Here is a 27,170-nt window from a genome sequence, read left to right as displayed (position 1 = left end):
TCTCAGAGCCCAGAGCTAGTCTCTTAGAGACATAGCCTAACTCCAAGGCAACCAAACAGCCTTTGCTAAAAGCTGAAGGTGTCAGAATTTGTCTGATGTGCTTAGTATTGGGTTGCAACACAGAAGAGGAATACAGCTTATTTTTGAACCTGTTTTGTTGGTTTTTTAACATTATAAAACCCAAAGCAAAGAGGATGATGCAGAATGTCGTAGGATCTTGTGTGACACTTAGAAACGAAAACAGGCCTTTTGTGGAAGAAAATTTAAGCAACAAAAAAAAAAAAAAAAGAAAAAAGAAGAAGAATTCCAGATGGTGAGGTCTATTTGACTATGAAGCAAAACTGTGATGAAAATAGGGAACGTCTCAGGCAAGTCAATTACATGAAATAAATGGACAGAAGATGTTCCATCGGGATCCAGCTAGCATGGAATTCTGGAATGGGAAAACAACATTACTAGGCTTCCCCAGCTTTAGTGTCTAAAGAGGTAAAAAGCATATTGACACAAGAAAACAAAACAATGGTAATATTACAGATGAGAAGCATATGTTCAAAGTTAACTATGAGCAGTTCCCCACATGTGCCCAGTATGATCCTGCCTCTGAGCCTTTCCCCACTGTTTCCTGTCGAAATCCAACCTATCCTCAAGATGCATGTTCCAGTGCCAATTTGATCACAAAGACTTCCTTGATCATCCCAGTTCAAAGTCATCTCTCTTGCCTAGGAATTCCAGCAGCACCTTATCCTGTAGCACCTAGACCACTCAATACAGGTTATTTAATGTTTCTGTTATTTCTCATCGTGAAGGGCACGATCCCCCTCTAACTCATCTTTAATGTGCTTACATACTGAAGACATTCAGAAAAATCTATTGAATGGCAGAGAGAGTTAAAAAAGCTCAAAAAATGGGGCACAGAAAGCCCTCTCTGAAGTGTTGCTTCCACTGTCTCTCGTCAGTTTCTTTTGCACATTGGAATGGCTGCCGCTGGACTTTCTCCATGTGATGGGGAACATGGCTGCTGGACATCCTGGTAGGCAAGACAGATTCTTAACCCAGCTCCAGTTAAAACAAAACAAAAAAATCCATGAAAATATTACGGTTGGCCTGGCTTAGTCATGAGATTACCCCCATACTATTACCATCTCTAGGTCCTAAGGAATTGTGGTACACAATCTACATCATTGATGAACAACTCTACAAACAAATGAAATTTAATCATTTGAGTGCCTCTATTCTTACTACAAACAACGTCTTTTTCTTTTTTTTTCTTTTTTTTTTAATTAAAGACGGAGTCTCGCTCTGTCATGCAGGCTGGAGTGTAGTGGTGTGCTCTCAGCTCACTGCAACCTCTTCCCCCTGGGTTCAAGCAATTCTCACATCTCAGCCTCCTGAGTAGCTGAGATTACAGGCGTGTGCCACCAGGCCCAGCTAATTTGTATATTTTTTTAGTAGAGATGAGGTTTCACAATGCTGGCCAGGCTGGTCTCAAACTCCTGACCTCAAGTGATCCACCCACCTTGGCCTCCCAACATGCTAGGATTACAAGCGTGAGCCACCGCACCAGGTCAACTAATGGAAACCTTTCTAAAACATGGCACACATTTTTCTACCTTCAAAGACAGAATATATCAGATGCAATTTACTTAATTGAGGCAAAAGAATTATAAAAATCAATTACTGTCTCATGCTGTCATACAGTTGTGACCAAAGAAGCTGCTGGGTGTGAAGGGTAGCTAGTTCTTTATCCAGACCTTTGTATTATTACAGTTTTTATGACTTCAGAAAAAGTTCTTCTGTACTTTGCCTCAGCAGCAATTATTAACTTTCTATTCTGTGAATGTAACTACCTTTTGTGCTATGAGTGTTACTTCCCAAATACTGAATGGTGGAAAGCCAAGGAGCCAAGTTTGTTTTAATTGTCTGCAAAAGGTATGTCCTGGACTTGGCAATCTTGAAACATGCTCTACCTTCAGTTCCTGCTGAAAGGTTGTATAAGCCAGTTCCCTGTGGCTACAGATGATTAAACTGTACAATCCCCTGCCTCAAGGTCTCCAGTGCATAGATGCTTTCCCTCAGGGCTGGGTAGCACAGATTCCAGCAAAGAAGCAGGTGAAATTCTAAGGAGAATGAGGCTATGAGAGCACTGAGGCTGCTGGGGGTCATGGCAATCCAAAGCTATAAGGAAGCAGAAGCTGTGAGGGAGAGTAAGGCCCAGGCACAGAATGGTGGGAAAGAAAAAGCCAGAGGGGAGCACTGAGAAACAGCAATTGGATGGAGAGAGGCCAACACACCAAGTAACTAAATGGTGGTCATGTGGAGCCAAAAGAGCCACTCCAATTCATTCTGCTCCTCGCCTTCCTCCAAGTGGCTCCACCTTCTTACAGTTCCTGCTCTGCCTGGACCCCAAAGCCCTAAGCAGCCTCTCCTGGATTCCTGGCCTGGGCTTCCTGCCCATACTCCCTCCGTCACCCTGACCTGAGGATGTCCAACAGGTCTAAAGAGCTGATGAAATTGTGGGCTCTTCCAGCTACTCAGAGAGCTTTTGTGTTCACTGCCAGCTATGTACATGAGGTTGTTCTAGATGAGTTAGGGGAAGGCGTGTGTTATTCTTTAACTGAGATATGACTGGAACCCGGAGAGCAGCCTCCCTTCTTACCTTGTGCCCATCACGAAGCAGGACTCTGCACCTCAGTACAACCCTCCAAACACATTCCAAATACCCAGTGACTGTTAAAAGAGCAACGATGACCATAATTACGGCACGTAACTTTTACTGAGCCCCGATTATGAGCCAGAAGCCATGCAAAGAGCTCTACATGAACTATTTCATTTCATCCGAACAACCCTAGGAGGTAGATACAATTATTATTCCCATTTAACAGATGAGGCTTATAGAGGGCAAGGAACTGTTCATTGTACTCAGAAATAAAAAATAAAACGCTATATGTTTTTACTTATAAGCAGGGAATAAAAAATACACATCATGGACATAAAGATAGAAATGACAGACACTGGGGATTCCAAAAGTGGGGAGGGCCAATGGGGTGACGATTGAAGAATTACCCATTGGGTACAATGTTCATTATTGGGTTATGGGTACATTAGAAGCCCAGTCCTCATAACATCACACAATATATCCACATAACAAACCTGCACATGTACTTCCTGAATCTAAAATAAATTTTAAAAAGGAAGTGTTCATTGTAAAACAACTAATAAAGTTGGGACGTGAACTCTCAGTAAATCTTCCCCCAGAACCCAAGCTCTTAATACTGTGGAAGACTGAAGAATGAGGGAGTGGTTCTTACTGAAGCCCGCATGGGATGACATGGAGGAGGATTCACATCATGCATCGTGTACGAGAAACTCCATTAAACTTCCTTTTAGCTATTTCTGTTGCCCAAAGTTCCTCCCTCACTGACAACACCCTCATCTCTCCTCCCTCTTCCCCATCCAGCCTCCAAAAACCCCAACCTGTATGTTCCACTCAGCCAAACCAGTGCAGGGCCCCTGGGGTCCTGATTCTACCCCCAGCTTTGCACAGATCCACACTCATGATTCACACCTTCAGCCTGCAGCCAGGCCAGCCCCATGGTGATGTGTAAAAAAGCAGCCTTGAAAAGATCATATCCTCTCCAGAGGAAAGGAGCCATCTTCCTAGTTCGGCACACGGGCCAGCTCTGCTGAGCAGACATGGTGCTTTCTTTCTCTTACTTACTACAAATTCATGGATTTCTATATGAATCTGAAGTAAAGCAAAGTATAGGGCTGTGGCAGCATGCAAATAGGGTTCTACATGACATCACATTGCTCTTCTGTTTGGGGGCCCGACACACTGATTATATATTCAGATTCTAGATGAGGGTCTTAGGCTTCTGTTGAACATTTTTGCACATGGAGATCTAATTCTTCCTGAGATGTGCCAAGGCCATTGGGTTACACTGGGAACTTGCTTACACAAGGTGAACCAAAAATGATGACTAAGGCAGAAAGCTGGCTCTGGGTTTCAACAGGAACACTCAGGGTTATGGCTAATAGCGCTCTCTATGCTCCAATTCAGAGCTACTATAGTCAAAATATCAACTCAACACAGGTTTTATTAACCCTCCCTTTGTATTGCCACTGGAGTTGGCATACAAGTGAAAAGAATAAACTCCTGCAAGTGGAAGAAGAGCTGCTAGCAGAACAGAAAAATCAGCCACAGATGCAAAGAAAAATACAGCGAAAAGAGTCTCATTCTTTGAAATGATGACCCAGGGTGCTTGCTTGCGAGCATCTAACCTAATTGATTCACGCTGAAATTAAAGGCAGAACTTAATAACTTAACAACTGGCTTGTAAGGAAGAGGAAATTTAATTTAGAATTTCCTTATAGACAAAGAACCAGAAAAGAGAGCCCTCATACCTATACACAGATTTGGGTATTGCATGAAAATTTGATAGTAAAACTTCCCCTGACCCATGGCAAGGCATAGTCTCTCTTCACTTATTTTTTCCTGGTTACATTGATTCAAGGTTTAAAGAACTACTCATTCTCAAAACTTTCCTTTTCCATATGAGGTCAGAAAACAATCCTTCAAGATATGAATTAAATTTTATTTTAATAGGATATTTGATATAGTGCATTATATAAGAAATTGTTACAAATTTTTGCCACTACAAATATCAGTAAACTGCTAGTTCTTTGGGATAAAAAAAAAAAAAAAAAAGAACAAATACAATCTAAGGATAAAGTCTCTTGTTGCAATGGGGTGGGGAGGACTTCAAAAATGCAACACATGCAAATGATCAAATTGCAGCTTTTCATTCTCTGTGATATTTTTTCCTTTCTATGTCATTCTTACAGTCCAAATTTTAAGTTTTCTTGAAATCTAAAACATTAGAGCCACAGAGGCCTAGTGGGCAAAAATAAATAAATAAATAAATAAATAAATAAATAAATAAATAGGGACATAGCTTGGTAGCATCTGAGAGGTAGGAAGCCTCCCGGAGAACAGGAGAAAAAAGTTGGATCATACAACTAGAACTCCGACCAGGCATGGTGACTCATGCCTTTTAATCCCAGCACTTTGGGAGGCTGAGGTAGATGGATCACCTGAGGTCAGGAGTTTGAGACCAGCCTGGCCAACATGGCGAAACCCCGTCTCTACTAAAAAAAAAAAAAAAATAGCTGGGTGTGGTGGTACAACTTACAACTCTGTAATCCCAGCTACTCAGGAGGTTGAGGCAGAAGAATCGCTTGAACCCGGGAGGCAGAGGTTGCAGTGAGCTGAGATCGCGCCATTGCACTCCAGCCTGGGTGACAGAGTGAGACTCCATCTCCAAAAAAGAAAAAAAAGAACATGCCTAGAACTCCTTCTACCCAACTCACAGCAGCAAGACCAAGGCAGATAAGGAAATTAATACACTTCAAAGCAGATCTAGAAAACGAACTAGGGAAATTATTGGAAACCCTGCCTACAATTGCAAAGATACTTCATTCAACCATAAATATTTTTGAGTAAATGACCCAACTGCTCACTTACTACTTAAAATGTATCTTGCATTGGCAGCAATGATCCCCTACATATGTAGATCTGATCTCCCTCGTCTGAGCAGCAGCAAGGAGAGTATATTTTAGTCTTTTTCACAGTGCCTAGAATAGTGTCTTTTTCTTAAGATGGGGTCTTACTGTGTCACCCAGGCTGGAGTGCAGTGGTGCAATCACAGTTCATGGCAGCCTTGACCTTTTGAACTCAAACAATCCTCCCCTCAGCCTCCCAAGTAGATGGGACCACGGGCGCGCACCACCACACTTAGCTAACTTTTTTTTTTTTTTTTTTTTTTTGTAGAGATGGTATGTCATGTTGTCCAGGCTGGTCTTAAACTCCTGGGCTCAAGTGATCTTCCTGAAGTGCTGAGATTACAGGTGTGGGCCACTGCACCCTGGAATAGTGTTTTAAATAGTAAGTGTTCAGTAAGTGTTTGCTCATTGACTGGGAAGGGAATGTCTGTCAGAGCTGGTCGATTCTGGTCGATATTAGTGAGTGCTCCAGAGTGCAGTTAGGCTACAGTAGCAAATATTCAACAGGCAGTGCCATACTCCAAAGGGAAATATTAGATGAAAATAAGTTTGTGTTCCATTGAGGCTAAAGGGGAAAGCGGGGAGTAAGGGCAATTGGTGGGTGTTCATTTCCTCATATGAAATGTTTGTAGTCTTCTCTTGGGATAGTGCAGAGTCTGACTGCTCTCTGGGATGAGATTACCTTGGCTGTGGCCATCACTAACATGTAGCTCTTGTCTCTTTTGGATTAGTATGTCCAGGATTCTCATGACTCCATTTCCTGATTTCTGATTTCTTGCCAGTTTATTTTCACTGTGTGACAACTGAACATTGTAAGTGCTGTTATGGGATGACTAAGGACATATGTCCTCTAATTCTACTTCCACCCAAAGGATCAAGGGAAAAATGGGAAAGGGGATTGCGCCTGTGTGTGTGTGTGTGTGTGTGTGTGTGTGTGTGTGTGTGTGTGTTTGGGAGTAAAGTGTTTCTCCTCCAGAAGAAGCAGTGAATTATATGGAGCTCCTACCATGAGGTCTATGCCGTAAGGCACAGTACATGGATGCTACGGAGGGGATGCAGGCTTCCCTCGAGACAGAGCAGAAGCCAACACATTCATTTGAAGAAATCTCTCTTGTGCTTCAGCTTTGGATTTACCAACCTTCCAGCAGCATTGTGCAAGTCAAAGTGCTGGAATTAGAGGGCTTTACTCATCTTTGTCTGTGACGTCTGATATGATAGACTTGCCAATTTCATTCTCCTTTTCTATCTCAGGGCCATCATCCTTACATTATAGTCTGCAAGTTTCACCTACTTAAGTTTTCAAAGGTTTTCAGTACAGTGGTAAACAAAATAGACTGCACAGGGCTTTCCAATTTGCTCAAAACCCAGAATGATTTCTATCTCACTGCTTTGGTAACTAAAAAACAAAACAAAAAGCCTCTTTTTAGTGAGCATAATCACAAACAATATCACTTCTACCCTTACAATAGAAGCTGAAAAGGATTATAAAATTACTAAAATGTCCCCATTTTCATTAGCACAAAGCCGGTGATCTTATTGTCCTGCAGGCAGGGGATGGTGAAAAATACAGGTGATTTAAGCAGTAAGTCTGAGGTTACCAGAGCAACTGCTAATTATTATTGAGTAACTCTAGTATATCTCCATAAAGGTCAGGAGTTAAGGTTTTTCCATTATATATTCTGCTTTAAAATGGAGCTTTCAAAGGAAATTGGGTAGATAGCAGATGGAGAATGACAGATGACGATCAGGTGAAAGAACTATATATAGCTCACCATAATTGAACTACTTACATTTCACAGTGTTGGTTGGGGGTTGGAGGAGGAGTTCATGAGTAGCTGCTCAATGTTAAATTGACTTTCTGGATTCTTAAGTTAGGGCTCCCTAATTTTAATAAGAAATCTGAGGCCGGGTGCAGTGGCTCATGCCTGTAATCCTTGCACTTTGGGAGGCCAAGATGGGTGGATCACCTGAGGTCAGGAGTTTGATACCAGCCTGGCCAACATGGTAAAACCCCGTCTCTGCTAAAAATGCAAAAATTAGCTGGGTGTGGTGCCACGCACCTGTAATCCCAGCTACTCATGAGGCTGAGGCATGAGAATCGCTTGAAACGAAAAGGTGGAGGTTGCAGTGAGTTGAGATTGCACCATTGCACTACAGCCTGAGCAACAGGGTGAGAGACTCCATCTGAAAAAAAAAAAAAAAAAAAAAAAAGAAAGAAATCTGAAATAGCCCAGAGGCAGGGGTCTAACTGGTTCTACTCAGCTCCCTGAGTGACAGCTCAATTAACTCCATATATGATTTCCTCTGCTGTGCCAAGAGTTAACACTTACTAAACCGACATGGAGCCCTGGGCTAGGCCAGCCTGGAGAGAGGGAGCCATTTGGCCATTGACGGAATGATTCAATGACCAATAACCAATGGCCTTAATTTCATTTTCACTTAAAACATACCAGCCCAGGCATGATTACTCACACCTGTAATCCCAGCACTTTGGGATGCTGAAGTGGGAGGATCTCTTGCATCCAGGGGACTAGCCTGGACAACATAGCAAGACCCCAACTCTACAAAAAATAAAAAATTAGCTGGGTATGGTGGCACATGCCTAGGACTATCCAGCTACTCAGGAGCTGAGGTGGGAGGATCGCTTGAGCCTAGGAGGTTGAGGCTGCAGTGAGCTGTGATTGCACCACTGCACTGAGCCTGGGAAACAAAGTGAGACCCTGTCTAAAAAGAAAAAAAGAAAGAAAGAAAAAAACACACCCAAAGCAACAACTTCTCAGTAAAGACCTTACTCTTCTGTCAAATAGCATCTCATTTAGATTCCTAGCTATTGAGGTAATACAAAAAATTTTAAGGTTAAAAAGAAAAATCTTGGCCAGGTGTGGTGGCTCATGCCTGTAATCCCAGCACTTTGGGAGGCCGAGGCAGGCGGATCACGAGGTCAGGAGATCGATACCATCCTGGCTAACATGGTGAAACGCTGTCTGTACTAAAAATAGAAAAAATTAGCCAGGCATGGTGGTGGGTGCCTATAGTCCCAGCTATTCAGGAGGCTGAGGCAGGAGAGTGGCGTGAACCCAGGAGACAGAGCTTGCAGTGAGCCGAGATAGCGCCACTGCACTCCAGCCTGGGCGACAGAGCAAGACTCCGTCTCAAAAAAAAAAAAAAAAAAAAAAGAAAAATTTTTTCTCACAAAGACGTGTTCCAAAGCTTTAAGAGAATGAATGGATGGTCATTTCAAAACTAAGCAAACGTATTTCTGAGTTTTTGAAGCTAAACAGTCAATGCATGCACATGTTAAAAAAAAAAATCCCACACTACAAGAGGGTAGTGTTAAAATGAAAAGTCAGTGTTCCTTCTGCCACAGATCACCATCCCATCTGCCTCCTTCAGGGAAAACCACACGGATTTATTCCCCTGTATCTTCCCAGAAATATTACAGATATTACACCCACCCATGTGTGTCTATATCCCTGGATTCCTATATAAAATACTATCATATAATGTACACTGATGGTTTTCAAATCTAGCTGCATATCAAAATCACTTGGGAGGCTTAAGAAACACACCACAACTTAGACCCTACATCAGATCAATTAACTCTGAGGCTCCAGGGAAGGGGCCTAGGTGTTGGTATTTTTTATTTTAGGCTCCCCAGGTGGTGCTAACGTGCCGTCTGGACTGACAGTCACAGCTGCACACTGTCCTACACCTCTTTTTCCCCCTTAATGTGACTTTGAAGGTAGCTCTAGACCAGCACATACAGAACTACCTAATTCCTCTGTTGTACTGGATAGTACTCAACTCTACCATTTATTTAGGCCGTCCTTTATTGATAGCTATTCCTGCTGTTTCCACTCTTTGGACATCATTCATTTGCCTCTCCAGACACAATCTTAACCCTGATCTCTTCTCTGGGATCTAACCAGCACGGATTTCTTCAACAGGGCTTTTGCAATCTCTGGCTTCCTGTTGGGTTCACCAATGGGGAGCTCTTTAGACTAGCGGGGGAAGGAGAGGGCCAAGGCATTTATTCCATTTCTGAAAGGTCTGGCTGTGTCCCTTGACCAAAGGTCACTGCTCCTGTCAAGGCACCAACTCGTATATCCTTCTGGGATCCTGTACCACTTTCCTCTCACGTCCTCTTAGCTAAGGGTGGTGACTGGGCAGCAGCTGCTAGCCCTGACTTACTGTACTATCTCTTGTGATTCCTCGGCACCAACTCTTTGGTAAATAAACCCTCCTTGAGTTACATTATTTCAAATGCACCAAAGTTTCTTCTTAGGATCATAATACGTCATCCTTGGATGAATACCTTTGTCTTTATTTGTTTGTGGACAATAACATCTTGGTTTTCTCTGAAGACAAGACTTCTCCTGTATAGGGCAACAAGAGGTAATAGGGTAGTCTGTAATGCAGCTATTTTATCCCTTTTCTGGGTATTTTTGACAACAGCCAGGGAATAGCCCCATCACCAGCTGCCTTCACTTTGTAAAGAATATTAGAAGGAACATTAAAGCAATGTCTTAGAACTCCACTGCTTCCTTGTGAAGGAAGGTGATAGACACTAGAAGAGAATTTGATAGTGCAAAGGCAGTGAACGACTAAGATGCTACACTTCCAGATAATTATTTTTTCAGAAGTTCTTTTCCTTTGTGCCATAATGACAGTTAAATCAACACACAGTCCTAGGCTGGAAAGGAATTCCTAAGGCTAAATTCTTCCCTAGTGGAAAGTTGAGATTGCAATTGGTTTCTAGTCTAATTAGTGTAGTTTCCAGTTGGCTCCACCCAACAGAGGAACAATAGGGCAGGGGGCTTTTACCAACGCTCTTTGATGCCTGTCTTGGAAGAGGAGCACTTCTATTGATTTCAGTGTATTTTATTATTTATAGTTAATTTAATTTGGGGTATTTTAATTCATTTTTAAAATTATATCAATGCTTTTAATCTGTGTTGCTTTATGTTACATCAGGATCAAACAAATAAACAAAAATAAATATTGAGTGTCCATCTGCTGCCATCATGGGAAGAAATCAATACTAGGGGTTTGTTCATTGGTAGTGGGGGCAGTCTGAGAGCAAATAATAAGAAGGAATAAAAACAATAGTAGAAACCAATTTTTATTGATTGGTTTTATTGACTGATACTCTGAACGAGGCCATTTACTAAGTATGAGGAAGGCATTATCTTATAACCTTAAAAGTAGGTATTATTATTATTATTATTACCATTTCACCGAAGAGGTTTAGCTCAGAGATAGCAAATAACTTTCCCAAGTTTACACAGTTAGGAAATGGCAGAGCTGAGGCTTGACCCTGGTAGATCCACAATCAGGCCACACAGGCTTTGCTCTGCCCCAGATTCTCAAGCTTACCAATGCTTTTCACATGATATAAACCTATAACCCATTTCAGTCTTCAGAAAGTTATTTGTGGCCATACACTTACATATAAACAAAATCTCTGTTCTCTGGAAGGATCTTTACCATAATAATGCCATCCATTATGAGAAATACATTTCCGCCCTCAAAAGTAGAGTGTTGATTTAGAATAGCATTTTCTAAACCATGGAATGCTGTTTCAAGAGGCTTAAGAGAAGTGCTGTAGAAATCATGTACTATGGTCAATGTATTTAGGAAATGTACCATAACAGATGTCCTTTCATGATGGACATATTAAAGGCCCAGAAGTTCTCTAGTCAATAATTGGTTGATCTGGCCAGGCATGGTGGCTCATGCCTATAGTCCCAGCACTTTGGGAGGCTGAGGCAGGCGGATCACTTGAGGTCAGGAGTTCAAGACCAGCCTGGCCAACATGGTGAAACCCTGTCTCTACCAAAACATACAAAAATTAGCTGGATGTGGTGGTGTGCACCTGTAGTCAGAGCTACTTGGGAGGCTGAGGTGGGAGAACTGCTTGAACCCAGGATGTGGAGGTTGCAGTGGGCTGAGATCACACCACTGACCTCCAGCCTGGATGAGAGAGTGAGACTCCGTCTCGAGAAAAAAAGAAAAAAAAGAATCTGTTGAACTTAGTCCAATGCAGCTCTTGCCCCCTTCCCTTCCTGTACCAGTTTGGGAAATGCTGATTTAGACATCTGTAATCTGTCCACGTTGATGCTCATCCATCACCTTCAGCATCACATAGCCTGGGAGCTATTTTTCTATCAATACCAGCATCTTGATCTTTTCATGTTACACACACCATAGATAAACAATAAAAATATCTACTGGCTTAATTGATGCATCCACCCTGTCTTGATTTGTAACCAACAGGCACGCATTTGCGAAGCAGCTGACCGGGTTTTTTGGGGGAGATTGAAAGTGCAGCACTGGTGAGCTAATAGGTTCCTGTGAAAAGCAAACCCATCCCTCTTCAGCCGTATAAGCTGTGACTGATCCCAAAGGCCATAGGCAGAGCTCAGTTAAGCCCCAGTGCTGTCATCACTGCACAGACAATCAGAGGGTGCTGGTGATGACACAGGCTTGGCCCTGAGAGCTCTACACTGAGGTAAGTCCTGATTTTATTCTGGTGGAAGTCCATGAGCTTAACGCACTAGATCACTATGCACTATGGCTCTCAGACTTGAGCATGTATCAGAATCATTTGCAGGGTTTGGTAAAACACAGATTACAGGGCCTTCCTTCTAGAATATGCTGATCCTGTAGGTCTGGGGTGGGGCCTGAGATTCTGTAGATCTAACAGGCTCCCAGGTAACGCCAATGATGCTGGTCCCAGGACCACACTCCGAGAACCAGTGCACAGGAACTAAGAGTCTGCCTTGGAAGACCAGTGTAATAGAGACCAAATGAAGCCTACGGTAGATCCTGCATGGCTCTTCAGATCGCTAATGCAGAGAAGGAGTTAAAAACAAGATTCTAAGGCTGTTTCCAACTAGGAATGCTTTCCTAGCTAAGTAAGCATCTGCTTTCCAGATTGACTAAAAAAGGTTTCAAAAGCAGTACTTGAACTCTAATGTACTTTTAATTTACCCAATTTAGAATCTGAATCTATGAATAAGATCCCTCAGATTAAATACACAGAGGTAGAAACAATTCTAATCCTAAATAAGAAAAATAACACTTTAGAGTTCCTTCAAAGTTCCCTTACAGGCATAACAATGCTGAAAAGCCATGCAAAATCTTAAGCGTATTTCCTTCCCATATAGTCTACCAAAGATTTGAGATTTAAAATGCCTAAACTTACACAAATAAAATACAGTGTCATAAGGCATACGAGGGCAGCTAAATTCAAAATCAAATTCAGTCATTCATACCTTTAATTAAACCCCAAGACTTTAAGCATGTACTGTACATCAGGGCAATTTCTGGAAACTGTTTTAGGTTATTTAGCAAGATTTATAAGTTTAAAGAAAAAATACAGACCCTTTCTATGATTTTAGCTTGTACAGGAGAAAAGAACAGAACAATATGTGTAAAGGAAAACATTTTTCCATTTGTGATTTCCACCCTGCTGGAAAACAGGGATGTGGCTAGGCATTCAGACAGCGCCCTGCCCCTACCTCCTCCCATACCCCCTCTGCTGACAGGCCGTAGAGATCCAAGTGTCACCAAAGGGTCCCTGGTGCTTGGGAAAGAAATCCTGCTGGCTCACCAAGTGTGAGGGCTGTCTCAAGCAATTTTTATATTTTAAAAAAGAAGAACCACCACTAATAACCAAACCCATTTCTCTAATAAAAATTGGATGGAGGCAGGAATCTCCACCCTCAACCAAGGGAAGCCCAGCTGGGCTCCTGATTAATGAGTGAGATCTTGCTTAGGGAAAGGGAAAAGCGGACATGAAGCCACTCAGAAAATGGGTCACACCAGTAACAAACTGAAAATGTCAAGGGAACGTGGCCTAGTTACGGGGCGGAGCTGTGGCTTCCACAGCCCAGGAGCCTGAGGTGACAGAGGGAGGGTATCTGGCATGTCTAAGAAACAACAATGAACGAGTAAGTAAGCTGGAATCACCAAGGGCACTGTGGGGAGCAAGGAGAGGCAAATGAATCCTCTTGAGAACAATGAGGCGTTCAGGTTATTTCCAAAGGTGAGGAATGTCACCGAGTTTTCAGGCAAACCGGTCTGAAGAGACCTTTTCTGCCTGGAGGTGGGTGAGAAACAGAATCCTCAATCTAAAAGGAAATATCCTTCTCCACAAAAAGCTGATCCAGCCACAGAGGAAAACTTCCTCTGTCAAAGCCCCACATTCCAAAGGATGACAAATAGAGACAATTCTAATAAAATCATAGCTGCCTGTTTGGGTGTAACCCTTTGGCATAAAATAGCATGGGGATGGTAAAATTGCCTTTTTTAAAAAAAGATGTCATTAATTATCACTTGTCTAATGCATATTATTCATTTTGCCATGCATTTGGTCTCAATAAATAATAGCTATGCACACAACTTAACAGGTACCCTGTGGGATTTAGAGGTTTCCAAATCTTCCAGGAACAGGGCGTGGCATGTCTACCCTAGCTGGTCTTGCTTTAAGGAGGGGTAACACTTGCCTCTACAGCAGAAGTTCCTTCCTCCTCTTCAATGATAACTTACAGCCTGGACTGAGTTATAGCTCCAGTCTCAGATTCAAGGTAGGAGGCTGGTGGGGGAAGGTGAGTGGGACAGCCGGGGACATTTCTCTGCACAGGAAAAATACATACCATGGCTGAGGGACTGGAGAAAATGTAAGGATAGTGTGTAGGGGTAGCCCTCCAAAATAATACTAATAATTGCCATACACAGTACTAAAATATGTAAATAAAAGATGATCTTACTTAATTTTCATGCCACTTTATTTGAGGAAGTTATGATCACACTATTTTACAGATGAGAAAATTGAGGTACAGAGAGCTAACGTCACTTGCCTCCTTCCCCTTCAAATCCCTATCTCCTTGATTCTCCATTAGCTTTCTCCCTGGGACTTCTCAATATACTGTGTGATATACTGTGTTAAACACTGATTTATCTCCTGTCTCCACTAGAATATAAAATCCATGAAAGCAGAAACTCTTTTTTTTTTCCTTAATATTTTTAAATCACTGTACCTTCAGCACTCAGAACACCACCAGGCCCACGGTAGGAGTTCAATTGATATTTGTGGAATGAATGCTGACCAGCTAAGCTGAAGATACGTAAAATCTGAGAGATATCTCTGAAAGCAAGTTTTCCCTGAATTTCATCAGAGAGCAGCTGAATCAAACTCAGAAGCCAGCAATGTTTCAGAGAAACAACTCTGTCTGGACGCAGGCCTTGTTTATCCTTTGAATTCCAGGGACTGTTCTCTGGCCACTGAGACAGGAGAGGAAGGTTGACTCTGGCAGAATCTGCAGGCGTTTGGCATGCGTGTCTTTTAGGTCACCAGAAATAACTTGGAAATGCATGAGAGGGTGTGTTAAGGGGGAAGGACGAGAAAAAATTAGTTTTATTTATGAAGCTACTGAGCAGTTAGTTATTTTTTAGGGGTGGGGACCACTTAGGCAGAGAGAACTCCAAGGTTGGGTTCCATCATTGCGCTAATCATCCCAGCCTTCCTAGTTTTCTTTCAATCTTTCAATCTTTGTGGTCTAAAGAGGGCATTCACCTAGTCGTTTCTAATTTGGGGAAATTACTGCAGCATGTTATGTCCCTGGTGGGGCGTCCCCTGACTTCTTTCTCAACATTTGTTTACTTCCTCCTTTAAAATCACTCTCTCCCAGAAGGGAGTTGGCATGATGCCCCACTGGTCATCGTGGAAGGAGAGGATGATTTGTTTCTGCAGCCCTCGGTAAGCACCCATTGAACGACCCTCACCCTTGGAGGTAGATAAGCCCCACTTCCTCCACCAGAGAGTGGAAGGTGGTGGTGGTGGGCACGCTCAGGTCCAGGGACTGGTATCATCAGCCAGGCAATGTTGATGCCAGAACTAAAACCTAGGGTTTCCTGCTTTCCATTCCAATGTTTGAGCCACCTTTCTTGTTTGCCTCTGCCATTAGCCATACATTTTGTTTCTTAAATTTCTTAGAATCTCAGTTACGAGTTGTTTTCTTTCCAAGAAGATTCTGAAAACTGAGAGGCCAGTCTCCATGCTGCACTATGCTATAGTGAGACCCTTCCATACCTTTCTATGCATGCAGACAGCTCAGCCCCATCCCAAGACAGCTGCCTATGACTCCAAGGTCACAAACTCACAGGCCTTGTATCAGTTTACTATCACTGCATATGAAACCACCCTAAACTCACTGGGTTCCCACAACCACAATGTGATATTTATCATGAACCTGTAGGTTGTCTGGGAAGCTTTTGGCTGGTCTTGCCTGATTCACCCAGGTGAGCTGCATTCAACTGGTTGGTGGTCCTGATACTGAGCTGGGCTGAGAGAGATAGCTGGGCTTCTCTCTCCCGTAATCTGTCATCTTTAAGGAGGCTACAACAGGCTTCTTCACATGGTGACTGGGTTCCAAGAGGATGAGAGAGAAAGCTGTGAGGCATTGTGGCCTGGGCTCGGGAAGGCACATGATGTCACTTCCTCCACATTCTATTGGCCAAAATAAGTCAAAGGGTAAAGGCCAGCCTAGATTCAAGGGCTCTAGCTCTTAATGGGAGGGATTCCAAAGATTCTGTGGCCATTTTTAATTGACTATGGGCCTACAGGCATTAGGTACAAAAGTGAAGCAGGCCAGCTACGAGATAATAGAGACCAGAGAGCATCATCTGCTCCCAAGTTCCACACAGGTTTAGTATAGCCACCTCTTCTGAAATTTCAAAAGAAGCTGGAAATCTGGATTTAAAAAGATATATTAATAGACTCTATTTTTTAGAGCAGTTTTGGGTTTACAGAAAAATTGCATGAAAGTTTTACACATACCCTCTCTATTTCTACATTCTGAGTTTCCTTAATTATTAACATCTTGCATTAACGCAATACACTGGTTACAACTCATGAACCAATATTTATGTTGGTTCATTATTATTAACTTAAAGGCCATAGTTTACATTAGCATTCAGTCTTTGTGTTCTATGGGTTTTGACAAATGCATAATGTCTTGTGTATATCCCATTCGAGCATCACACAGAATAGTCTCACCGTGAAAACAATGCCCTGTGCTCCAAATATTCATCCCTGTTCCTCTCCCCAGAATCCCTGGCGACCATTGATCTTTTTATTGATTCCGTAATTTTGCATTTTCCGGAAAGCCATATAGTTGGTATTATATCATATTGTAGTCTTCTCAGATTGATTTCTTGTTTTTTTGAGATGGAGTCTTGCTCTGTAGCCCAGGCTGGAGTGTGGTGGCGTGATCTCAGCTCACCGCAACCTCTGCCTCCCAGGTTCAACCCATTCTCCTGCCTCAGCCTCCTGAGCCTGGGACTACAGGCCCACACCACCACGCCCAGCTAATTTTTTTTTTTTTTTGCATTTTTAGTAGAGATGGGGTTTCACCATGTTGTCCAGGCTGGTCTCAAACTCCTGACCTCAAGTGATCTGCCTGCCTTGGCCTCCCAAAGTGCTGGGATTACAGGTGTGAGCCACTGCGCCCTGCCAGGCTGACTTCTTTTACTTAGCAATACGCATTAAAAGTTCCCCCATGTCTTTTCATGGCTGGAGAGTTCATTTTTAAAAATCATTGAATACTATAGCATTGTCTGCGTGCACCATAGTTTGTTTATCCATTTTCATGTGCTGATAGACATCTTGGTTGCTTCCCAAGTTTTGGCAATTATAAATAAAGCTACTAACAAAATCCATGTGCAGGTTTTTGTGTAGACATAAATTTCAACTCATTTGGGTGAATACCAAAGAGCATGATTGCTGGATTGTATGCTTAGAATATGTTTGGTTTTGTGAAAAACCACCAAACTGTCTTCCAAAAATGGCTGTATCACTTTGTATTCCCACCAGCAATGAGTGAGAGTTCCCACTGCTCCACATCCTTGCCAGCATCCGATGTTGTCAGTGTTCTGGAATTTTGGCCATTCTCATAGGTGTGTAGTGGTATCTCACTGTTGTTTTTAATTTGTATTTCCCTGAAGACATAAGAAGTGAATCATATTTTTTATGCTTACTTGATACCTGTATGTCCTTTTTGATTAGGTATCTGTTCATATTTTTTGCTCATATTTTAATTGGGTTCTTTGTTTACCTATTATTGAATTTTAAAAGTTCTTTGTATATTTTGGATACTGATCCTTTATCAGATACGTGTTTTGCAAATATTTTCTCCTAGTGTGTGGCTTGTCTTTTCATTCTCTTGAGTGTCTTTCACAGAGCAGAAGTTTTTAGTTTAAACAAAGTCCAACTTAACAAGCTTTTATCTCACAGATTATACTTTGAATGTTGTATCTAGTAAGTCATAATTATATCCAAGGCCACCTAGGTTTTCTCCTATGTTATCTTCTAGAAGTTTTACAGTTTTGCATTTTACATTTAGACCTATGGTCCATTTGGAATTAGTTTCTGTGAAAGGTATGATGTCTGTATCTGGATTCATTTTTGTGCATGTGGATGTCCAATTGTTCCAGCATGAAATCTGAATTTTATGTGAAGTCTCCTGATTTTAAAGGTTCATTCAAGTCTTTTTTTTGGTAGTAGTGGTACCTGAGGAATTACAGCTCCCCTCTCCCCTAATATACATGTCTGCAGAATGCATTTATCCATTCTAGATAATCTCTGCCTCCTTCATCCCTCTTACCTGGAATGCTCTTCATCCATCCACCTAAGTTTTTCCTAATGCCCACCTCACACTCCATCTACCAGACCTTTCCCACTACTTCGACCTGGTGTGTGCACTCAGCAGATACTCAGGTAATAGTGGCTGAAATCTAAACACACTATGACTTGTAAGTCCCTATTAGCACTGCCATATGCCACTGCCTTTCTTCCTTAGCTAGACTGTGAACTCTTGGGGAAGACAGGAACCCTCTTTTTCTGGTTTACCCCAGGTAGCTTGGCATGCATGGGTCTGGGCATAAAATAGGTTCAGCCACAGTTGTTAACAATTTCAGACTAGCTGGACTTTGGTCCTGACTTACCAATTGTCCTTTGTTCTTCAGGAGAGATGGCTACTTCAGGAGTCAAGCTGAGGACCTGCCAAAGATTTAAACCCAGCAGCCTTGCCCTGGCACAGGTAGAATGATGGCATCTCTAATTTTGATGTCTGATTTAGCATTACATTCATGTAAATAAGAGCGCCCTGATATCCTTGGAGAATTAGGGAAGATTAATAATACTGCAAAATGTATCATCAGAGGTACCACTGTATTATGAGTTATAAACATGTTTCTTTCGCTATTTTTCTATCTGGTCATAATGATATCCCAGTCATTACAAAAAATAGTGAAATAAAGGAGTGAAATAAAAAGAACAGATAGCTTCATGGTGGCTGGTTCCGTACCTCATGCCTATTTAATAGTCAAGCTAATGGTAATCCTCCCAGCTCACCTATGTTCCTCATTTTCATCTGCATCATTAAGTGTTCCCACTGGAGGAGCTCTGGACACTTCCAACCGAACAATGATGGCGGGAACAAAAGGGTCCACACCAGGGGCTGAGACCCAAGTGGTCTCAAGTGATTGTTACCATGGCACATCTGTGTGCCGACAGATTTCTCAGAATCAATTTGCTCAGGGAAAGTACTGTGGGTCCATTTGTTAGGACTGCCTAACAGCCATGCATGATCCACACCAGCAAATCCCAGGCAGAAAATACCAGGGAGACAGGAACCCAGGAAAATCACCTCACTGCCTTGGGTTTGAGAAGTGGCTGTGAGCCTGCCTGCAGAGCTTATGGGGGACTTTGGCATGGCTCTCACTCAGGGCCAAGGCAGACGCTGGTATCAGTGCTGGTACGGGTACTGCTTCTACCTCGGGGAACAACCTTCCCTGACCTCAAGACTCAAAGGTATCAATCAGCGACTCACTCGGCTTGGAAGGACAGTGGTCTTGTTGGAGGCACACCCACACTTCCTTTTCTAATCCTCCTCCAGAGACAAACAAGTAGAACCATTCCTGTTATCACCCTCCCTTCCCTAGAAAAGCCCCCCAGATCTGTACCAGGCAGGGAACAGTCCCTCTGGGTGGTGTGAAGTAGGCAGAGCGATTCCTAGGATGTTATGGGAAAAAAAAAAAAAATCGTATCTAGACACCTAAAAAATAAAAAATCCCAAGCCTTCTCCTCAGGACCTGTTTAAAAGACACACCCCCCTTTTCCACTTAGCTGCTTAAGCAACCTCTTTGTACACACTGTACTCAGCAGTGACTCAGGGGCTCACAGCTACCAGCCACTGAAAAAAAAAAAAAAATTACAGACCACTCACTGGTAGCGGCTGGCTAAAATCAGGGGATGTTAAGCAACTTGGGCTAGAAATTCAACCTTGCTCATACACAGCAAGAAATAACTTTAGCAACTGCTAGGTACAGAAAATTAAACCAACTGAAGAAAAAAAAAGTAAAGAAAATAGAATCTCCCTAAAGTCCAGGAAAGCGGGTATAGGAGCACCTAAGAAGGCCAAACCTCAAGGCAGGGAGGCTCCCTAGGCAAGCCCAGCCATGGAGAACCAGAAGAGACTCACTGCCCATAAGCTGAACAAATTCAATTATTTTGAGGTCCTGAGGCACTGGTCCACTTCTTGGTGAAGGAACATGCGATTTACCACTCAACGGGCAAATAATTAAACTTCCTGAACATCAGTATGATTTAAAGCTGCCAACAACTAAAAAGACCTGATATTCTCAGTTTAAGATTTCATCCCACAGTATAGTAACATTTTTATTATGTACCTCTTACGTCCATTTTGGAGTCATCTCTCCTCCCAAGTATTTAATAGCCCTTAGTGTCTTCTAAGGCATTATCAGACTCATTTTGCAGATTTGTAAATATCTCATAGCGATTGAATGACAGGGTACTGCCATGAAACTATGGCATGCGGAGGAGCAGTAAAAGGTTACTGACATCCTAGCATCTCACCGCCTTGCTAGTGTCTCCCCACGTGAAACAACCGCCCTGAAGACAGTCTGTGGCTGAACCTCAATCTATTTTCACTTAGAGAAAGGCAAAATCATCTCTGTTTTTCCTGAGTCTTACATAACTGTAGCCTGAGAGTCCAACTGTTCTGGTCATGGCCTCACATTCTTTCTGCAAAGGCGCTAGTTGACAAGATTTATGGGATGGTCTAAAGAAGCATGCGAAGCAATGTGGGTTGAAACCATGAGGGAGAACTTTCTGATCCTAGCAGAGTAGATCTAGTTTCTGTGGAGGGCTAGACAACCAGCCCCCAAACTAATTGTCCTGACTATGGGTGCTCAATGCCCAAAAATAAAGCAAAAAGGGTTCTTCTCTTTAATAGTATCTGTTAAGAAGTCATAGTCATGCTAAGGTTTGAGGATGTGAAAACACAAAGGGCTCCTGGAGCCTCTTCCTTATGGAAACGGACACGGAGGCGGCACTGAACATTTCCAACATAGTCAGTGGGGAGGGAAACCGAGACAACATGGATGAGTGAAACAAACTCGGCCACAGAGCTGCTACAGCCCCTGGATGTTTGTAAAACTTACAGAAATTGCTTTTCATGCCCAGCAGCCAGCACAGGCAATAGCTATCACCAAAGCCATCTCAGCAGGACGGTAAATCAAAAATCACCAAGGCTAAGAAGCAGTATGTTAAGAATAACGACTCCCTCTGAGATGATGATGCTTGAAAAACCCACAACAAGCCAGCTGAGCTCCCAGTTTAGGGAGGAGGTTTAAATAATGTTCAGGGGACAATGGTCCGAAGTCAGATGGAGCCAGATAGCAAATTCTAGGTGGAATGGCTGACCAAAGTCCTTGTGGGGTAGGCAGCTGGACATCATACTTACAGTGAGTTGGGCCGGGTGGGTTTGACCACAGCCAGGTCTGGGTCACTGGAGTTCATGTTGGGCTGTAAGCTGCTGCTGGAATTAAGGATGCTGTTTGGATTTGATGAGACAGATTCCAAACTGGAGTTGATGATGCTGTTCCTTTGTTCCTCTGGGGGGAAAAAGTCACAAGTCCCATATTACTATTATTGCATAGCGACAGTCTATTGCTACATGCACAAACATTTATAATAAAGAATAAGACTGGATCAAGATCTCTGATCCCAGGGAAGCTTAAGAAACAACATAGAAAAGGTTAAGAATTAAAAGTGGGAAAGGAAGAGTCAAGGGGGAACAGGTGACTCGAAATTTTAAAGCAAACCCCCTTCCTCGTTGTAACAGGATATATCTCCCCTTTAATATAAGCCAGGATTTTTTCTAAAAGTGGCCCTACCATGGCACCATAAATTGCATCTTCTTTTGACTGGCAGATTGCCAGACTAGAGAAAAGCCTTCATAGACCCCCTCACATTCACCCAGATCCCCTTGGCTTCTGTGACACTCACCTTTCATTCTAAAACTCCTGTCTCTAATATTGCTCTAATTCATCAGGCCATGTCCCACCTCCAATTCCATAGAGCCTCACCAGAGAAGATCTACTATTCAGCCACCAATGTCCTTATGACTCCAACAGTCTAAATTCCTGACCCTTTCTCAGACACGTCTCCATGTACTTGGTGTTTAACTTCAAGTGAATTCTTTGATAAATCACTCTGTACTGGGCTGCAGAATGGTTTGCCTATAAACAACAACAAAATACCTGAGTCCATAGTCCCAGCAGTCATATTCACGCTTGGAGAATATTGCCAAGCCAAGAGACAGAAAAGCTGAGTTCTCTTCAAGCCCTGACTGGCTATGTGACCTCCGGCAATTTCTACTTGATCTTGGATTCCTGGTTAACAATCTATAAAATGGGGAGAACAAGAACTGCCTTTCACAGCTTGTGGAACTGTCATGAGGATCAAGTGGGATCACAGGCAGGAATGTATCTTGTAAACTTCAGAATACCGCTCAAAGAACAGAACTTTATGTTCTTCCCATCTTTAAAAACTTGGAATCATGAATGGAAAACACAATTTTTGGAGATAATTTAGCTAAATGGTACAGGCACCCATCATTGCTGTGGCAAAATATTATAGATGTGGAATGTGATTCTTGTCCTCTATTGATTACAGATATAACATACTAAAATCAACTGATACTTCTGGCAATTAATTCACTTAAACATAATATCTAGGCTAATCCTGGACCTTTTTGCAGTGAGTCAGGGGTATGTTACAATTTGTCCCTCACAGGATAGTCTAGAGTCACTGGTATGATAATTTAAAGGGCAACATTTGAACTCAGGTCTCTTTAGGCAACTAAGAGGATGATGTGTCATAAAAATACTTTTCCTTTTGCACGAGTCATGTCTGTAAAAATAAAGTATGCTTATGAAGTGATTTTACAGTAAGCCTCACACTAAATACATACACACTCACCCCAATACCCCTGATATCTTAGCAAATCCTTAATGCCCTGCATAAAGCCCCACAGGAGAGAGAAAAACCCTATAAGGCTACCTCCTGACTACTGAACTCAAAGTAGATTTGGAAAAAGTAGATTGAACTGATGTCTGAGATTTAGAACTGTTCATATTTTAAGAGCTTCATTTTTGAACAAAAACGACAACAAAGAGAAGCCAAAAGAGTTACACTGAGCCAAGATGTAGGAGGACTAACAGGGCCTGTAAATGGGAACTTCCTACCATAAAGAAAAACAACACTAAGATTACATAATAAGGGGATCACTGAGAGATTGGATGTGCCATTTATCAGTATGAAGCAGTATCAGTAAGATTTTCCTTTTTACAAAACACGCATACAAAGATGCCCGAAAGACCGTGAGGAGCTCGAGACTACCATATAAAGAAAGAGAGTGAGGACGGTTCCCCGGGCTTCAACTGGAGACATTTACTGCTTCACAGGACAGGACAGAGGAACAGTTTTATTAACTTGATTTTGAGAAGCTTAAAGGGCCAAGTTTGCGTGAAAGAATTCTCAGGAAACAGAAGAGCGTAACTATCGCTCACATTTCTCCTGTGATTATATTTACTTTTCCAGGAGAGGATTATCATTCTACAAACTAAAAACAGTATCTTGCTAAAAGTATATTCGTCTTTCTAAAATGTTAGCAGGAGATTATTTTTCTCCCTTACTATCCATTAGTAAAGGAGGGTATAAAAATGTATCATAAGGCTTCATAGTTTTACAGCCAAGAGGGCCAAATATGCATCCTAAGAGGCCAACTCTTTATTGGTATCCCTTGCTGGGACAAATGACAAGAAAACCCAGAAACCTGGCACTGCCTGACTATAAAATGACTACAATTTTGTAGAAGAAAGGTCTCGTCATCTGTAGACAATACATCATGAGACTGAGAACATCTAGGTAGAGGATCTAAGCTGAAAGGCTGACAATCTTTACTGAGGGTGAGTAGGCAGGTGAGGATTATTCCAGGGAAAGGGTGGAGAATAAGATCAATGGCCAGTCAAATGTTTTAGTGGTTATAGCAAACTATACCAAGACAAATTTTAAAGCATTTGGAGTCAATTAGGAAATAAGGAGAAAATGAGCCAAGCATGGCGGTTCATGCCTGCAATCCCATCGCCTTCAGAGGCCAAGGTGGGAGGATCACTTGAGGCCAAGATTTTGAAATCAACCTGGTAAACATAGTGAGACCCCCATCTCTACAAAAAAAAAGTGAAAAATTAGCCAGGCCTGGTGGTACACACCTGTGGTCCCACGTACTTGGGAGGCTGAGGCAGGAGAATTGCTTCAGCCTGGGAGTTCAAGGCTGTGGTGAGGTATGATGGTGACACAGCACACCAGCCTAGGTGACAGAGCAAGATTCTGCCTTCTTTAAATAATAATAATAATAATAATAATAATAATATTCAGTAATGTCACTCAAAATAGGAGCATTTTTCATCAGCTAGGCAAATGAGTACTGCTCCTGACAGAAGCGCACAAGAACAGGCAGCCTAGAAGACACTTTAAAAAATAAAAATAAAAATTAAGCAAATCCTTCAAATAACATAGCTAGACTTCCCTGAGTCACTGATGATTCAATCCAGCTCTGGTATCCTCATAGAAGGTATAAGAAGGACTGATGGCAATTATGTTGCTGAAGGAAAAAAATTATAGGTTAGTGGGCTTCAAAAGAAAAACAGCTAGTTATGAGTCAAGTCAACAAGATCATAGAGGACCATGACAAAAAGGAAAGAATGCCCACAACTCAGAAGTATGCCTAAACTGGTTGAAGTCAGTGAGAATGCTTGCCCACCTCAAACATGTTTGTCAACAAGAATCTGTCTTTGTATCAGTCACAGAAAACAAGACCCCAGCAACAAGAAAATGATAAAATAAATCCCCAAATAATGGTAAGCATGCATTGGCAGTGCTTTCACAAACATACGTTCTATAAGGAGTGACAAACTGGATGTGAACTTGGTCCTTAAGGATGCAAACTACCTGAGGGCAGGGACATGCTGTCTGGCCACACGGCATCCATTAATGTGGCTGGTGAGGTCAACATTAGCCATCCATTCCTGGTGCCTCGCCCACGGGTCACTGACACTAAGGCTCCGTGAATGGTTATAAGATAAATATTAAATATAAGGGAATAATACACAGTCAAAAATTTATGCTGCTGTAACAGAAAGAGGTAGTTTTGTGTGACTGAATTTTTCAGGTGCTTTAGACAGAGACCATGAATGTCCTTGAAACCAAAGTACTGATGACAGTGGGCAGAGTTTTTGTTTTTTGTACAAATCAGGAACGGAAAAACATGAGTATGCAACCAAATCACTGCAACTAAAAAAGGAAAGCCGCAGAATAATTTTGGTGATATTGTACTTGTTCTGGGGGTTGCCATGGAAATCTGGGAGCTGAGCGACTTCACTTTCCATATTTACCAAGTGACTCCGACCCACTCTAATGGCAACCCCATCACACACGGGAGGCAGGAGCTCTGTTTATCACAGAACCCAGAGGCGAGGCCAGGAAAGCACTCACAGAGCCAAGCCAAATTCACACGTCTTGGCAGGCCCGAACAGGTCTGGCTCACTGAATACACAGAGCTGGAGGGTAAATATGAAACATTTGCGGGAGGTTTCCCACCATGCATGGGACTCTGTCAGAATACAGGCTAATATCCCAACTTTCCATGGTGCCTAAGAGTAAAGGGCAAAAAGAAGAGGCAAGAGGACTGTTCTTTAACAGCCTCTCAGGATGCCTCATAGAGCCAAAAGGAGGGAACGGACTCTCCACATGATCAAACAAGAAGAAAAGGGAGTTACCAGACAGCGCGAAGTTTTACAAAGACAAGGAGATTTATATAAAAAAATAGGAAGGCAAACACAAAATACCCAGAGGCTTTCCTGTGCTGTGGTCAGGAGAGAGGTGTACTTTCTCCTGCTTGTTAAAGTTTTGCAATGAAGTCTGTAATGTATCATCTTGACAAGATGGGATGATAATAGCACGGCAGCTTAATGAATTTTGCAATAAAAAATGATGAGTGTACAGCAATTTCTGAGTTTACCATCTCTGGGAAATACCCAAGTACATGGGAAGTTTGGAATCAGATTTTCCAAAGCAATTTTTACCCCCTGTAGCTCTTGCTCCTGATAATAGTGACATGCCAAGCCACACTAAAATCTGAGGTGGTCTCATTTCAGGCTGACCCAGCAGCCTCAGTCCCTATGATAAAAATAATCTTAGAAAGCAGTCTGTGTAATAAGTTTGGGTATATAAAAACAGTTTGGGCAATTTTTTAAAAAAAATCTTAAAAAGGAGTTTGGGTGATGACAGACTCTACACATTGAGTTGAAAAGTAGGCTGGGCGCGGTGACTCACACCTATAATCCCACCACTTTGGGAGGCTGAGACAGGCGGATCACAAGGTCAGGAGTTCGAGACCAGCCTGGCCAATATGGAGAAACCCCATGTCTACTAAAAGTACAAAAATTAGCCAGGTGTGGTGGCGGGCACCTGTAGTCCCAGCTACTTGGGAGGCTGAAGCAGGAGAATCACTTGAACCCAGGAGGCAAAGGTTGCAGTGAGCCAAGATCGCCCCACTGCACTCCACAGCCTGGGCAACAGAGCAAGACTCTGTCTCAAAAAAAAAAAAAAAAAAGTGAAAAGTAGAGTCAATCCATTGTTTTGATCATAGTACATGAAAGATGATATTAAAACTTTGACAGATGATCTTCAGCAAAACGACTTCTGATTATGGTTCTGGGTGGACAGACTGACTCTTTCCCTATATCACCTGTAATAACCCTTTTGTTTGCAAAGGGAAAAAATGCCAATAAAACTGAATTTCGTGAGAGAATGGGGAAGTCACTGTGGCTGGCCTGGGATTGCACTGATTCACAGGAAAGAGACATGGAGGCACAATGAGAAAGACTGGCCCTAAAACACCATTTCAGAAACCACAAGGGAGGAATGGGCCTCTGATGAATGTTGAATAGGGGGTTGAATGATCAGAGTTAAATAGACACTCTATTACTCACAAGACAGCCTTCTTTTCTACGTGAGAACTTGCTTTCAGGAAAAGTTGCTTTCCTGTTAATCTACAGTTGACTGGGATCTGAGGGAGTCCACGTACTGATGGCTTATATTCTTGCTCATTAGAAAGAAGGAAACTACACGTTTACTTACTTTTATACCACGACTCACTGCAAAATGGGTTTGAGAT

At 42.3% G+C, this 27,170-nt stretch overlaps 1 protein-coding gene across 37 annotated transcripts in view; it reads right to left on the bottom strand.

Moving 5' to 3' along the window:
• Window positions 1-27,170, bottom strand: part of ARHGAP26 (Rho GTPase activating protein 26) — an 899,552-nt gene that overhangs the window by 60,400 nt on the left and 811,982 nt on the right. For all 37 annotated transcript variants that reach the window (XR_010587140.2, XR_012414210.1, XR_012414212.1 and 34 more), the window contains one exon: window positions 21,393-21,543. Coding sequence is in view for 32 of the 37 variants with exons in the window: in XM_045394984.3 (XP_045250919.2) it covers window positions 21,393-21,543 (151 nt within the window). In the remaining 5 variants the exon portion in view is untranslated. The remainder of the gene's footprint in view (window positions 1-21,392; window positions 21,544-27,170) is intronic.

This window comes from Macaca fascicularis, chromosome 6, assembly GCF_037993035.2.
Source record: "Macaca fascicularis isolate 582-1 chromosome 6, T2T-MFA8v1.1".
Taxonomy (NCBI): domain Eukaryota; kingdom Metazoa; phylum Chordata; class Mammalia; order Primates; family Cercopithecidae; genus Macaca; species Macaca fascicularis.
Note: the sequence above shows the minus strand (reverse complement) of the source record. Positions and strands in the feature narration are given on the sequence as shown.